We start from the raw sequence: 16,666 nt of genomic DNA, 5'->3' as shown, positions 1-16,666 counted from the left end.
AGCCACGCTACGCAGGAGGGCCCTCTCACCTGGGCCTACGAGAAAGTCTTGCAGCTGCAAACGCGAGACTGCGGTCCTGTAGCTGGGCATTTCGTCGTCTGCCTGCCTGCACTATGCCAGTGCTGCATAGTCCACCCCCAGGGATAGGGCCTGGATAGCGGGTCTGGAGAGTGTGTCTGCCACGACGTTGTCCTTTCCCGAGACATGCTGGATGTCTGTCATGTACTCGGAGATATAGGACAGATGTCGCTGCTGGCGAGCCGACCAGGGATCGGACACCTTCGTGAACGTGAAGGTCAACGGTTTGTGGTCCGTGAACGCGGTGAACGGCCTGCCTTCTAAGAAGCACCTGAAATGCCGGATTGCCAGATACAGTGCCAACAGCTCCTAGTCGAAGGCACGGTACTTGAATTCAGGTGGTCATGGGTGCTTGCTGAAAAACGCCAGTAGTTGCCAGCGCCCCTCGGTAAGTTGCTCCAGCTCCCCACCGACTGCTGTGTCGGATGTGTCCACTGTGAGGGCGGTCAGAACATCTGTCCTGGGGTGCACCAGCATTGCGGCATCCTTGGCTTTAACAAAAGCGGCCGCAGCCTCCTCGTCCCAAGTAATGTCTTTGCTTTTACCCGACATCAGGGTGTACAAAGGGCGCATGATACGGGCTGCTGAGGGGAGGAAACGGTGGTAGAAGTTCACCATACCAACAAACTCCTGCAGGCCTTTGACCGTGTTGGGCCGGGCAAAGTGGTGGATCGCGTCTACCTTGGCGGGCAGAAGTGTTGCCCCGTCTTTGGTAATCCTGTGGCCCAGGAAGTCGATGGTATCGAGACCGAACTGGCATTTGGCCGGGTTGATCATAAGGCCGAAATCACTCAGGCAGGAGAAGAGCTGGCGGAGGTGGGACAGATGCTCCTGATGACTACTGCTGGCTACAAGGATGTCGTCCAAATAGATGAATGCAAAGTCCAGGTCGTGTCCCACCGCATCCATTAGCCGCAGAAACGTCTGTGCGGCATTCTTCAGGCCGAACGGCATTCGGAGGAACTCGAACAGGCCGGACAGGGTGATGAGTGCTGTTTTGGGGATGTCTTCAGGGTGCACCGAGATTTGACGGTATCCCTGGACGAGGTCTACTTTGGAAAAGATTCTTGCCCCATGCAGGTTTACTGCAAGGTCCTGTATGTGCAGCACGAGGTAGCGGCCTGGAGTTGTAGCCTCGTTCAGTCTGTGGTAGTTGCCGCATGGTCTCCAACCCCTGGCTGCTTTGGGCACCATGTGCAAGGGGGAGGTCCATGGGCTGTCGGACCTCCGTACGATCCCCCAATTCCTCCATCCTCTTGAACAACTCCTTCAACAGGCGGAGCTTTTCCGGGGGGAGCCTTCGTGCACGGGTGTGGAGGGGTGGTCCCTGGGTTGGGATGTGGTGCTGTACCCTGTGTCTGGGCATGGCTGCCGTGAACTGCGGTGCCAGAATCGATGGAAAGTTTGCCAGGATTCTGGTGAATTCGTTGTCCGACAGCGTGATGGAGTCCAGGTGTGGGGCCGGCAATGTGGCTTCACCCAGGGAGAACGTCTGGAAAGTCTCGGCATATACCAGTCTTTTCCCTTGCAAGTCAACCAGCAGGCTGTGAGCTTGCAAGAAGTCCGCCCCCAGGAGTGGTTGGGCCACCGTGGCCAATGTGAAGTCCCACGTGAACCAGCTGGCGTCGAACTGCATCTGCACTGTGCGGGTGCCGTAGGTCCGTATTGTGCTGTCGTTTGCGACCCTCGGTGGGTCCTGGCTTCCTGTTGCGGGTGTCGTACCCCGTTGGGGGCAAGATGCTGATTTCTGCTCTGGTGTCAACCAAGAAGCGGCGTCCCGACTGTTTGTCCCAGACGTACAAGAGGTTGTCCTGGTGGCCAGCCGCCATAGTCATTAGTGGCAGCTGGCCCTGGCCCTGGCCCTTGCAAGGCGGATGACAATGGCAGACTTCTGTGCCCCACCGCTGGTGATAGAAACACGACTGTTCACTGTCCTCCTCACTCCTGTCTCTGTGTTGTGTGTGCCCCCCTGCCGGGCCTAGTCTGGTCCGCTGTTGGACGCGTGGCTTGGTAATCTGACCGACGGACACCACGCTCTCCCTCTTGGCTTTCCACAGCACATCTGCCTGGGCCGCCACCTTCCGGGGGTCGCTGAAATCTGCATCGGCCAGCAGCAGATGTATGTCCTCGGGCAGTTGCTCTAGGGACGCTTGTTTGAACATGTGGCAGGGCTTGTGTCCGTCAGCCAGGGCCAGCATCTCGTTCATCAATGCTGACTGCAGCCTGTCTCCCAAACCGTCCAGGTGAAGCAGGTGGGCACCCTGCTCCTGCCTTGAGAGGCCAAAGGTCCCAATGAGCAGCGCTTTGAATGCTTCATATTTGCCTTCTTCCGGGGGCAACTGTATGAAATCCGCAACCTGAGCGGTCGTCTCCTGGTCAAGGGCGCTCACCACGTGATAGTAACGCATGGAATCAGAAGAGATCTGCCGAATCTGGAACTGGGCTTCTGCTTGGCTAAGCCACACGCGTGGTCGCAGCGTCCAGAAAGTCGGCAGTTTTAACGAAACTGCTTGAACAGATGAAGAGTCGGTCATCTTTGGTCCAAATCCTGTTTGGACCATCGGGGTCACCAATGTAGTGATGTACTACATACAGAGCTAGAGACAACGACACGTAAGTCGTTTCGAGACTAGGTTATTCAAACTTCGCGCCGCTGGCATTTAATCCCTAGTGTCCGCCCTCTCTGGGTGGAAATGACATCAGAGTGCATTACCAAAGTCTCTCCCCGCGCACTGGCTATTTGTGAGCCGGTTTGCCTGCGCAGAAAGTGGGTCGCCACATGATATTCTAAAAGGAGGGTGAGGTGTCCATGGCTGTCAAGGGGAGTCAAAGAGAGCATAAATGGAAAAGAGAGAACATATAATATTGCAAAAATTAGAAGTTAAGAGAATTGGGTGGCTTTTAAAAGCTAACCATTTTCAGGGAAATCTAGCCAATAAAATAAAAGATGTCAAAAGTTTTACTAGTATAAAAGAAAAGTGAGGCTAGATATCGGACCACTGGAAAATGACACTGGGGAGGCAATGATGGGGGACAATGAAATGGAAGGCACTAGCAGTATGCCAGATATTTGAGAGTGTCGGGGCAGAAGTGAGTGTAGTCCCTACTATTAAGGAGAAGGTGCTTAGGAAGCTGAAAAATCTGAAGGTAGAAAGTCACCTGGACCAGATCGACTACACCCCGGGTTCTGAAAGAGGTAGCTGAAGAGAAATTAGTAATGATCTTTTAAGAATCACTAGATTCTGGAATGGTTCCAGAGGACTGGAAAATTGCAATGTCACTGCGCTCTTTAAGACTGGAGGGAGGGAGAAGAAAGGAAGTTATAGACCAGTTAGCCTGAGTTCAGTGATTGGGAAGATGTTGGAGTCCATTATTAAGGATGAGGTTTTGGGGTACTTGGAGGCCAAAGTCAACATGGTTCTCTTAAAGGCAAATGTTGCTTGACAAATCTGTTGGAATTCCTCGATGAAATGACAGGCAGGATAGACAAAGGAGAGTCAGTGGATATTTGCTTAGATTTTCAGAAGGCCTTTGACAACAAGATGATGCACGAGTCTGCTCAAGAGTCCATTGTATAACAGGGGAGATACTAACATGGATAGAAAATTGGCTGACTGGCTGGAAGCAAAGAATGGGAATAAAGGGGCCTTTTATGGTTGGCTGCCAGTGACTAGTGATGTTCTACAGTGGTCAGAATTAGGACAGCTTCTTTTCACAAGATATGTAAACAATTTGGATGATTGAATTGATGGCTTTGTGACTAATTTTGCAGGTGATACAAAGATAGATGGAGAGGCAGGTACTACTGAGGAATCAGGGAGTCTGCAGAAAGACCTAGATGTAGTTTACAGGTAGAAGAAGATTTCTACAAGCTGTTGTGTACCATGATCTTGCAGTTGACTCAGACCCTTGATTCTGACAATATCAATTGATATAAAGTATCCAAAATATAAAAGAGTATAGAGGTAAGAGAGAGGTGAGGCAAGGGCTGGTAGGTCAAGATTTTTAGGTCAATTACCTTTCATTGGTCTGTGAAAATTATAAATTACAGAGATGGGACTAGGTGAAGAGAAGAAAAGATATGTTTGTAACTAGTCAAAGCCCAAGAGAAATTGGATGACAATTGACAGGAAATGGTTTATAGCAGCTGTTCTGTCTGGATGATGGGGATCAATTAGAGCAGGACAGTGAGAAATAAACAATGCCAAGACTGAGTTACAGATGCAGCTGTTGTTAGGAATCTTAGAATGTTGTTAGAATATTTCCATCATTACCTTCTATACACTTATATTTATCTCTTGATATATGGATGGTGACCTCGTTCACAAAGGGTGTAGAGATAAACTGTAATAACTAAAGTTTAACTTCAGAAGTAGGAAAAGTTCTAAAAAGGGGGATTGGAGACAATCACTTTGTGTGTGTAATATACAATTTTATTGTAACTTAGTTTTTAATCATATATTGAAATGTACTACGCTGCAAAACAACAAATTGCATGGTAACACACACAAAATGCTGAATTAACTTGGTATATCAGGCAGCGTCTGTGAAAATGAATTATCAATCGATGTTTTATGGCAAGGATTAGAGCTGAGATCAGGTGAGGGGTGGGTTTCATGATATATGCCAGTGATATTAAACCTAATTCTGATTCTGACTGCAATTGTGGGGATCTGGAACAAAATCACTCAAAGGGTCAAGCCCCATCTGTGGTGGGGTTGGGGGTGGGGGGGCAAGAATTGCCGATGGTTCTGGTCGAGATCCTGTTTGCAGAATCTGTCTTGTGATATCCGTGGAAGACAGTGGGAGAGCATTATGTAACCACTTCCCCTCTCTTGTTTTAAACCATCTACCTTCCCTCTCCTGATGTAGGGTCTTGATCTGAAATATCAGCAATTCCTTCCCCCACTATAGATACTTTCGACCTGCTGAGATCCTCTAGCAGATTGTTTTTAGCTGGAGTATTGTATTCTGTTCAGAAGGAACACTTTAATGAGGATGCCACGTTACTGCAAAGGATGGATAAAACAATGACCAGAATATTATCAGAGATAGGCATCTTTAATTTTGTTGCCAAATTCTTTTAAAGAGTTTGATAAAGAGCCATATCATTAGTATACTTGCAAAATTAATGCCAAATGGATTAAAGAAACAGTAACATCATAAGTATAAAATTGATTGTTCAGAATGGAGGGAAGATTTTTGTTCAGTTTCTACCAGCCCCAAGGAAGTAGAATATTATTCCCCAGAAATCTTTATTAGATCATTTGTCTTTTATTTTGTGTTTTTCTGTCAACAAGGCTTAAATATCCACAGAATGGACTGGGAGAATGGCAAGAACAGAAGTTAAACATTTTAGTATGAAGAGTGACACAAAGGGTAGGGTAAATCAGGTACACATACTGTACATTTAATAAAGTCATCAAGCCCAATTGGGAATAAGCTTAAGATACCATATGTATCCTTGACTTTACTAATAAAAGAACAATATTACAATGTCAAGAAGAATGCTGTCAGCTATGAAACATTTCCTATGCATTGGTGAGAGTATTGTTTTCAGTTCAAGGTCCACACTGAATGAATGTGGAGCCCTAGCAAAAGGCAAGGAGAACAGTTCTTGGAGTGTTATCGGGGGTGATGATCTTTACGTATGTGGAATGGTTAAAGGGACAATATGGATGTGGCATCCAGTGTTACCATTCAGAAACAATCAGATAAATACTTAGGTAAAGCTTCAATCAGATTACTGAAGAACTGGCATGATTATTAAATAGAACACTGGATAATGATTTGTAATGGGATTGTATAGTTTATTTGCTTTGAAAAAGAACAAATAATGCTTCAAAGAATAACTGTCATCATGAATTATATTCTGAACACCAATTTTAAAGAGTAAAAGCAAACTGAATTACTAATGTTTTTGATCTGTTGTTGCAGATATTATGTGCCCTCTCTTTTTTCACTTCTATTTTTCCTTTCTGAACAGGTTGTAAAACTTTCAGAAATTGTTTCACTGGCTAAAGAAGCACAAGTCAATGTGAATTTCCAGCTCCCAATCTAATCACAATACTCCAGCCTCGAAAGTGGATGCTTTAAGGGGACAGTTGTTAAACAGCTATTTATTTTTCATATGCTTATGTTTTTTGAAATGTTTGCTTAATAAAATGAATGTGGATAGCAACCTGGAGTTATTTATTTGCTTGAAGGGGAAAGAAAGGTATGTTTTGAAGAAGCAACACTCATTATTGCCTTTTCCAGGCATTATTAACTTATGAAAATCTATCATGCCAGTTTTTTGACATTGGATGATTCAGAGCAATGTACTCTACATGAAACATCTTAACTTGCTTAGCACAAAGGTTATTTTTCTTTGGTGTACATGGTCATAATGGTGTGTCAATTGGCTTCTTCTGATGAAATGTGTAAAATTTTAACATCTACAGTAAAATAAAGAATGTCATGTAAATGTTGAGAGCTTTTGTTAAATTGTTAACAAACAGTACTTTCCGTCTTTTAATTCCTTCATCTGTTGGTCATGCAAGAGACAAAAGTACAATAGTGAAATTATTCGACTAGCAATCTAGAAATCTAGTTTCAGCAATCCCTGTGATCTACAATCAAATCTCTCTGTGGTAGCTGTGGAATTTAATTTTAATTAATAATCAGAAATACATGGGGAAAAAAAAACTTGCCCCTTATCTGATGGGGCCTTTATGTGACTCAAATCTCATATAAGAACCTAGCAAACCCCTTAGTTGAACACATAGAATAGGCAATAAATGCTGTCCTTGCCAGAGTAATGCTAGTCCTGAAAAATGTATTTTAAGGTGAGCATAAGATTTGCATGTACAGAAACAGTAATTATGCTATTTTCAGTGCTTTTTAGATTGCTTTTTGTTCTTCCATCGAAGATGTAAATGGGTCATTTTTATGGCTTGCTTACTGCTGATATGTATCGGGTAACTATGTTCCGTCAGCTTGCACAGTTAATTATATCAGCAATTTTTGTAATTTTGTAAATTTTATCAATAAATAATTTTAGTACCTTCAATGATACAGAACAAATAATATGTTAACTTAGTAAGTTCATTACACAAATGTGTACATTGCATGTAATTTAGTTTTTCTGTTTAACAATGCTCTTCCATTATGCCGCTCCTGTTTATTTTAAACAAATAAAGCACTGGCCCAAAGAATTCCCACTTAGCACAAATATGGAAGATTGAGGATGCAAGAATTTTGAGAAATTTGAAGACTGCAATCCATTGATTTCTGTTTGGTAATGTATCAGATGATATGGAGCAATGGCCATGTGGTTCACTTTAAGTCCATTGTATTATCAAACTTTATGGAAAATTCAAATAAAGACAACATGAGCAATATAAAGCTTAGTGCCATGTGGTGTAATTACAAGTATAATTACAGCTCCCTATGCTGCTGCAAAAAAGTCCTAAATGATTTTTTTAAAAACCTGTAAATGCTGGAAATTGAGAAAAAAAAAGAAAATATTGAGAAAGGCTAAGGTTAGGTGGGATTTGCAGAAATAGAGAAGAATTAACATTTCAGGTAAAGCACCCTTTGTCAGAGCTAGAGAACAGTGAAAACAAGCTAGTTTTAAGTACAACGCTGGTTTGACCCTCTCTGCTTCTTAAAACTAACTTGTTTTCTGTCTTCCTCTCTCTAATGAAGTGTCTTCATCCTGAAAGTCTAATTCTGTCTCTCTTTCCTTAGATACTGAATAGTAATTGCATTTTTTTAATTTCAGAGTTTTAAATTAGTGTAAATTTTCCTTTCTGGGTGGAGCATGTTCACGATGCAGACTTTTCAAGGCTTTATTGTTTTGTTGTCTGTTCAGATTCTCACTGAATTGTGTCTTTCATTTAATGAAAACTATGAATTTGTGATTGTGTATGTGAAAAATGAAAATGCCAGCTCAGAATGAAATGTAGATATCATTTGAACTTTATTTTTAAGTTCAACCGGGGTCTGTGTTTGTGATGGTACTCATAGAGTTTTGATTGAAACTGCAAAATTTAATGAAAATAATTAGAAAAAATGGTCATTCTTTTCATTTAATACAGAAAACAATGAATTCTGAAGATTGCTTAACTTAATCAAGGTTGCCATTTATTTTTAAAAGTTATTTTCCCTATTGAATATTCAGTAATCTATGTTTATTAAATTTGAATGCACTAATTGTGTGAGATGAAAGTATGCCAATCTAACACAAATCTCAATATTTTACCATTTTGAAAGGGTGCATAAAGATGAGAACAACATGAACTCTGGTGTATAATCAGAAATTTCTGATTTTGGAATTAAAAATATTAGAGAAATATTTATATTTATGTAGCTAGATAGTTTGCTCCAAGAGCAATTCATCTTTCTTACCCAGAAGCATAAGCAACTTCTGGTAATAACAGTAGAAGCCTATAATCTCTGGTGTTTGGTGGTATGCTCATGGCATATTTCACCCTAAGTTGATTTTTTTCTTGCATGCATTTTGAGATTTAAAGTGATAATTTAAGTATCAAAGTAAGATTTTTGGATTTGCATTTGTGATTGTGGCCTTTGGCATAAAATCTCTAACAGTCACGGTGCTATAGATTAAAAACAGCTGTGAGTAAAAAGCTGAACAAGTATTTCATTTTTATAGATATTCAAAGCTCTATTTTACTCTGTGTCACGTACCCCGTGACCGGGTTACCAAACCAGCAGAAATGGAATAATACGTTGGAGTCTGGTGGTACTGTAACTAAAAGTGTTTATTAATAAACTAAGTAATACAGTACTATAAAATGCAAATATATGTAACAGGTTAGCAACGATATATACAGAAGTGTGGACATTGGAATCAAAACCAAACTCTATTGAAGTCTAGGGATAAATGAACAGTCTTATGATGGTGCAGAGTTCAGTTCATTTTAATTTAAGTCGAGGTAGTTGCTGTTGTACCATTGGGGGCGGGGAGAGAGAGCGCGAGAGGTGATGCAGTTGCAGGCAAACCTTCCGTTGTCTTGTACTGTTGTAGTCACCAACTGTGACCCCTCCATACCAGGCCAGACCGTTCTTCAGTGGTGAGCTTGTCACCCAGGCGAGGGTGGACACACACACGCCCCCACCGGTTTGCCTTCACACACTGAGCCTCTGATCGATCCTCCAAACCCCCACCTTCTTGTGGGGTAACTAGTAACTTTCTTAGTCACTATTATTTTATAATTTACCACTACTTGAATGCAATTTTAAAGCCTTTAAAATGGTAGATTTGAATGGCTTCTTGTTGAACAGTACAGGCCCTTTAACCTACTCCATGATCAATCTAACACTTTTCTAAAGCCTCTAACACCACCCCAGCAGTACATACCAGGCATTTGCCACTGTGTTAAAAAAATGTACCTTTGACATCTCGCCTAAACTTTCCTCAGCTGCTATTGTATCTACTTTCACCACTTCATCTGGCAGCAGGTTTTAGATACCTACTACCCTCTGTAAAAAAAAAAATCAAGTATTTTTTTTAAATATTCCCTTTTGCACCTGAACATTTTTCTTTCTAGTATTTGACATTTCAACTCTGGGATAGATTCTTATGTCTCACATAATTTTCTATTCTTCTAAAGGTTGTCTCTTACCATCCAATAATCCAAAGAAAACAGTCCAAGTTTGTTCCATCTCTCATAATACACACAAAATGCTGGATGAACTCAGCGAGTCCAGCAGTAGCTATGAAAAGGAATAAAGAGTTGACGTTTTGGACCAAGACCCATTATCATATGTATGATTTGCCCAGTCCCTCTTCAGGGCTAATACTTCCCAACCCCGGAAATGTCTTATGAGAACCTCTTTGGAATCACTTCCAAAGCCTTGACATCCTTCCTACAGTGTGGTGATCAGAATTGCAAACATGACTGCCAGGTGTGGCCTAAATGAGACCATACAATTACAACTTTCATTGTCCTTAACAATTAATGCAAACTTACCATACAGTGCCTTTACCTCCGCACCGCAGCCACTTTCAGGGAGCTGTGGACTTCCAAGATTCCTCATCATCAATCCTCCTTAATGGAATTGCCATTTCCAATATACTTTTAGCATTTGACCTCTCAAAACACAACTCCTCACATTGATTAGGAGAAGAAGAATGTTAGATGGAGGAAAGCAGATAGAAAAGATCTCATCTCCCATCATCTTTGGAGTCTGACAGCTGGCGAGTGCAACAGCAAATTCACATGAGGAGTATTCATACATAGGAGTCTTCTGCTTCTCAGATCTGTAGTGGAAGCAAGTTATCACTGATGCTGAGGAACTGCTTAAGCAGATGAGATAATTGAAATGCAGTTACTGATATAATATGTAAAGCATTTTCTTGCCAAGCTGTTTAAATATGATGATTGATTGCTGTATGTAATCTGATAGCTTCCTTGAACATGACTGATTAGTATGCTTGAGTGAAGCCAATTATGCTCTTGGAAACAACTGATATTTGTCCTGACCACATCAAACCAAATATATGAAAGGCTTCATCTCTGTTTATATCATTTACCTGACTGGAACAGTTCAAATACCTTGAGGAGAGGAACCCTTCCATTTTACTGAGCTTTAATTTAAAATGTTGACAGAATAGTTGTTAAAACCCTGCTTCAGGGAGGAAGTCAAAGCCGCTGGGAAAAGATGGAAGAGATTGATTGACAGTCCTTCAAAGATGAAAATAGGTTTGGAAATAAAAATCGGCCCTTTTCAGAACAGCAAAGGTGAGCTCTATTAAAGTTTTTCTTTTGTATTAATGTGGAATAGCTGTTCCTCCCGGGTAGAGAGTTAGTAAAGGTATATGTTTAAGATAATGTGGGTGGAAGTTTGGAACAGGAAGGGGTCAATAACTCCACTGGGTATTTTTTTTAATAGACCACCCAATAGTAACAGGGATATCGAGGAGCGGATAGGGAGACAGATTCTGGGAAGGTGTAATAATTACAAGAGTTGGTGTGGGAGATTTTAATTTCCCAAATATTGATTGGCAGTTTCCGAGAGCAAGGGGTTTAGATGGGGTGGAGTTTTTTTAGGTGTGTTCAGAAAGGTTTCCTAACACAATATGTAGATAAGCCTACAAGAGGAGAGGCTGTGCTTAATCTGGTATTAGGAAATGAACTTGGTCAGATCTCTTTGGGAAAGCATTTTGGAGATAGTGATCATAATTCTATTTCCTTTACCATAGCATTGGAGAGGGATAGGAACAGACAAGTTAGGAAAGTGTTTAATTGGAGTAAGGGGAAATATGAAGCTATCAGGCAGGAACTTGGAAGAATAAATTGGGAGCAGATGTTCTCTGGGAAGTATACAGTAGAAATGTGGCAAATATTGAGGGGATATTTGCATGGCATTCTGCATAGGTACATTCTAATGAGATGGAAAGGATGGTCGGGTGCAGGAACCATGGCGTACAGCAGCTGTTGAAAATCTAGTCAAGAAGAAAAGAAAAGCTTACGAAAGGTTAAAAAAAACTGGGTATTGATAGAGATCTAGAAGATAAGGCTAGCAGGAAGGAGCTTAAGAATGAAATTCGGAGAGCCAGAAGGGGCCATGTGAAGGCCATATGAATGCCCTGGCAAGCAGGATTAAGGAAAATCCCAAGGCATTCTATAGTATGTGAAGGGCAGGAGGATAAGACGTGAGAGAATAGGACCAATCAAGCGTGACAGTGGAAATTAGTGTATGGAACTGGAGGAGATAGCAGAGGTAATTAATGAATATTTTGCTTCAGTATTCACTAAGGGAAAGGATCTTGGCAGTTGTAGAGAAGACTTACAGCAGACTGAAAAGCTTCAGCATATAGGCATTAAAAAAGAGGATGTGCTGGAGCTTTTGGAAAGCATCAAGTTGGCTAAGTCACCAGGACCGGAGGAGAAGTACCCCAGGCTACAGTGAGAGGTGAGGGAAGAGATTGATGAGCCTCTGGTAATGATTTTTGCATCATCAATGGGGGCGGGAGAGGTTCTGGAGGATTGGAGGGTTACGGATGTTGTTCCATTATTCAAGAAAGGGAGTAGAGATAGCCCAGGAAATTATCGACCAGTGAGTCTTACTTCAGTGGTTGGTAAATTGATGGAGAAGATCCTGAGAGGCAGGATTTATCAACATTTGGAGAGGCATAATATGATTTTTTTTATTACAAAATCCTTTATTACAAATTTCGGTGCTATACAATATTGCTTTGTCAAAGGCAGGTCATGCCTTACAAGCCTGATTGAATTCTTTTAAAGATGTGACTAAACACATTGAAGGTAGAGCAGTAGATGTAGTGTATATGGATTTCAGTAAGGCATTTGATAAGCTACCGCATGCAAAGCTTATTGAGAAAGTAAGGAGGCATGACTTTTCCCTGTAACTAATCAAGAAGTTATCAACCTCCACTTTAAATATACTCAATGTCTTGGCTTCCATAGTCATCCATGACAATGAACTCCTTAGGTTCACCACCCTCTGGCTAAAGATATTGCTTCTCATCTGTTCTAAATGGAAGGCGAAGAATGGTTGTAGACAGGTCATATTCTGCATGGAAGTCAGTGACCAGTGGTGTGCCTCAGGGATCTGTCCTGGGGCCCATACTCTTCGTGATTTTTTATAAATGACCTGAATGAAGAAGTGGAGGGATGGGTTAGTAAATTTGCTGATGACACAAAGGTTGGGGGTGTTGTGGATAGTGTGGAGGGTTGTCAGAGGTTACAGTGGGACATTGATAGGATGCAGAACTGGGCTGAGAAGTGGCAGATGGAGTTCAACCCAGATAAAGTGTGAGGTGATTCATTTGATAGTTCAAATATGATGGGAAAATATAATATTCATGGTAAGACTCTCAGCAGTGTGGAAGATCACAGGAATCTTGGGGCCCGAGTCTGTAGGACACTCAAAGCTGCTGCGCAGGTTGACTGTGTGGTTATGAAGGCATACAGTGCATTAGCCTTCATCAACCGTGGGACTGAGTTTAAGAGCCAAGAGGTAATGTTACAGCTAGCCTGATCAGACACCACTTGGTGTACTATGCTCATTTATGGTCACCTCACTACAGGAAGAATGTGGAAACTATAGAAAGGGTACAGAGGAGATTTACAAGGATGTTGCCTGGATTGGGGAGCATGCCTTATGAGAATAGGTTGAGTAAACTAGGCCTTTTTTCCTTGGAATGACAGAGGATGAGAGGTGACCTGATAGATGTGTACAAGATGATGAGAGGCATTGATCATGTGGATAGTCAAAGGCTTTTTCCCCAGGGCTGAAATTGTTGCAACAAGAGGACGCAGTTTTAAGGTGCTTGGGAGTTAGTACAGAGGAGATGTCAGGGGTAAGTTTTTTTTTATGCAGAGTGTTGTGAGGGCATGGAATAGGCTGCTGGCAAAAGTGGTGGAGGTGGAAACGAAAGGATCTTTTAAAAGACTCCTGGATAGGTACATGGAGCTTAGAAAAATAGAGGGCTATGTGTAACCCCAGGTAATTTCTAAAGTAAGTACATGTTTGGCTTAGCATTGTGGGCCGAAGGGTCTGTATTGTGCTGTAAGTTTTTCTATGTTTCTAAGATTATAAAAGGAGGAAGGACAAGGGGAGGGTCAGATTCTTTTTAAACATGTGCTCCAACAGAAGAGAAATACAGTGAATAAGACCTTAATGCATAGGAGCAGAATTAGGACATTAGGCCCATCGAGTTTGCTCTGATATTCCATATTGGCTGATTTATTATCCCACTGAACCACATCCTCCTGTCTTTTCCCTGTAACTGATCAAGAAGTTATCAACCTCCACTTTAAATATACTCAATATCTTGGCCTCCACAGTCATCCATGACAATGAATTCCTTAGGTTCGCCACCCTCTGGCTAAAGGTATTGCTTCTCATCTGTTTTAAATGGATTTCCCTCTATTCTGAGGCTGTGCCTTTTGGCCCCAGACTCACCCACTATAGAAATATCCTCCCCATACCCTCTCTGTCTAGGCCTTTCAATATTATATAGGTCTCAATGTGATTTCCCAAACTTACCCCCCCCCCCCCCCCACCCCAACCACCTTCTTAACTCAAGCAGGTATAGGCCCAGGGCCATCAAATGCTCCTTATACATTAATACTTTCAATCCCGGAAGCATTATGAACCTCCTCCAATGCTAGCACAACCTTTCTTGGATAAGGGGTCCAAAAGACTTCACAATGCTCCAAATGCAGCCTGATCAATGTCTAATAAAGCCTCAGCATTACATTCTTGCTCCTAAATTCTACCTAAAAATGAAAGATAATATTGCATTTGCCATCTTTTATTTGATTCAAACTGCAAATTAACCTTTAGAGATTCATACACAAGTACTCCCAAATCACTTAGCACCTCTGATTTTTGAATTTGCTCCCTGTATAGAAAAGTCTCCTTCTTTCTTTCTTCTACCAAAGTGCATGACTGTACACTTCCCTACATTATATTCCATCTGTCATTTCTTTACCTATTCTCACAATTTGTCCTTTTGCAAACTTTCTGCTTCCTCAATACCATCTGCCCCTCTCCCTACCTTCCTATTGTCCACACAAACTTGACAGCAAAGCCTAAATTCTGTCATCAAAATCGTTAATATATAATGTGAAAAGGAGCAATCCCAACACCGAACCCAGCCGAACACCACTAATCATAGGCAGCCACTCAGACTAGGCGCCCTTTATTCTACTCTTTGCTTCCTGCCAGTCCGCCAATCTTCTATCCATGTTAGTATCTTTCCTGTTATACCATGGGCTCTTGTTAAGCAGCCTCATGTGTGACATCTTGTCAAAGGCCTTTCGAAAATCCAAGTAAACAACATCCAATGACAAATAAACTCTGCTTGGGCTTCCAGCTGGGTAGAGGTATCAATCATAACTGACATTTTGATGACAAACTCTGCCACCTTCATCAAGGATGATGCTAGGGCATGTGTAATCTGATGGTACTTACACCCCCATTGTCTCTCCCTCCTGATTGGTTAATCCTCATCCAATCAGGTTTCTGCTGTCCCACCTTGTTTATAATAGAGTTCCAGTTCTTACTTAGGGTGAGATCCTTGTCTTTGTTAAATTCTTTTCCCTTAGTTTTATTTCAATGGCTTCCTTCTAAAACTGGAGGAAAAGAATTGTAACAAAGACAAATATCTCGCCGTAGGTGAGAATTGGATTTCCATTGTAGATTGGTTTTTAAAAGTTTCCCTATCTTCTAACTTCCAAATAATTTTTGCTATATTATATGTCTTCACTTTTGCTTTTATGCTGTCTTTGACTTCCCTTGTCAGCCATGAATGCCATATCCTCCTTTTAGAATACTTCTTCATTTTTGAGATGTATCTATCTTCCACCTTCATAATTGCCACCAGAAACTCCAGCCATTACTGTTCTGCCCACATCCCTGCTAGTCTCCCCTTCCAATCAAATTTGGCCAACCCTTCTTTCATACCTCTAATTTGCTTTACTCCATTGTAATACTGATCCATCTTACTTTAACTTCTCCCTCTCAAAGTGCAGGGCAAATTCTTTCAAATTATGATCACAGTTTCTAAGGGTTCCTTTCTCTTAAATTCCTAAATCAAATCTGGTTCATCACACATCTAATACAAAATTGCCTTACCACTAATGGGCTCATTCACAAGCTGCTCCAAGAGTCATCTCGTAGGCATTCTACAAATTCCCTTGCGGGATCCAGCACCAACCTGATTTTCTCAATCTACCTACATATTGAAATTCCTCTTGACTGTTGTAACATTGTCGTTATTACATGCCTTCTCTATCTCCAATTGTAATTTATATCCCACATCCTGGCTACTGTTTGGAGGCCTGTATATAACTCCCATCAGGGTCTCTTTCCCCTTTCAGTTTCTTAACTCCACTGACAAGGATTCTACATTTTTGAATCGTATGTCACCTCTTCCTATGGATTTGATTTCATTTTTTTTCCAACAGAGCCACAGACCCTCTCTGCCTATCCTTTCAATACAATGTGTATCCTTGGATGTTAAGCTCCCAACAATGATCTTCTTTCTGCATGACTTGGTAACACCTGCCAATCATCATATCTGCCAATCTCTAATGGTGCTACAAGATCATGTGCCTTATTCGATATACTGAGGTCATTCAGATTTAACACTTTCCACCCTGTATTTGTCATCCTTTTCAATTTTTCCCCCATGTTACATTTCAGCTCATCCACTAATTGCAGTTTTGCTATACCATCTGCCTCACAGTCTCAGTATAGAATGAATCTACTTGTATGGCAACTGCCCTATCCTCAGCCCTATCACTCTGGTTTCCATCCTCCTGCCAAATTAGTTTAAACCCTCCCAACAGCTCTAACAAACCTTCCAGCAAGGATACTGTTCTCCCTCAGGTTCAAGTGCAAACCATACTATTTATCATAACTTCCTCAGTGAGATCCCAGTGATCCATATATCTGAAACCCTGCCCCCTGTACCATTTCCTCAGCCACTCATTCCTCTGTACTAGCATCCTATTCCTGTACTGACCAGCACATACTGGAAGTAATCCAGAGGTTGCTACTTTAGTGGTCCTGTTCTTCAGCCTGTTCACCAACTCCCTATAATAAC

At 41.7% G+C, this 16,666-nt stretch overlaps 1 protein-coding gene across 2 annotated transcripts in view; it reads left to right on the top strand.

The window, feature by feature from the left end:
* Nucleotides 1-6,752, top strand: part of sucla2 (succinate-CoA ligase ADP-forming subunit beta) — an 89,504-nt gene extending 82,752 nt beyond the window's left edge. For both annotated transcript variants that reach the window (XM_059977337.1, XM_059977338.1), the window contains one exon: nucleotides 6,065-6,752. In XM_059977337.1, the coding sequence (XP_059833320.1) occupies nucleotides 6,065-6,139 (75 nt within the window). In that variant the 3' untranslated portion in view covers nucleotides 6,140-6,752. The remainder of the gene's footprint in view (nucleotides 1-6,064) is intronic.
* The last annotated feature ends 9,914 nt before the right edge of the window (nucleotides 6,753-16,666 follow it).

The sequence above is a fragment of the Hypanus sabinus genome, chromosome 8, assembly GCF_030144855.1.
Source record: "Hypanus sabinus isolate sHypSab1 chromosome 8, sHypSab1.hap1, whole genome shotgun sequence".
Lineage (NCBI taxonomy): Eukaryota > Metazoa > Chordata > Chondrichthyes > Myliobatiformes > Dasyatidae > Hypanus > Hypanus sabinus.
The sequence above is the reverse complement of the archived record's forward strand: the minus strand, read 5'-3'. Positions and strand labels throughout refer to the sequence as shown.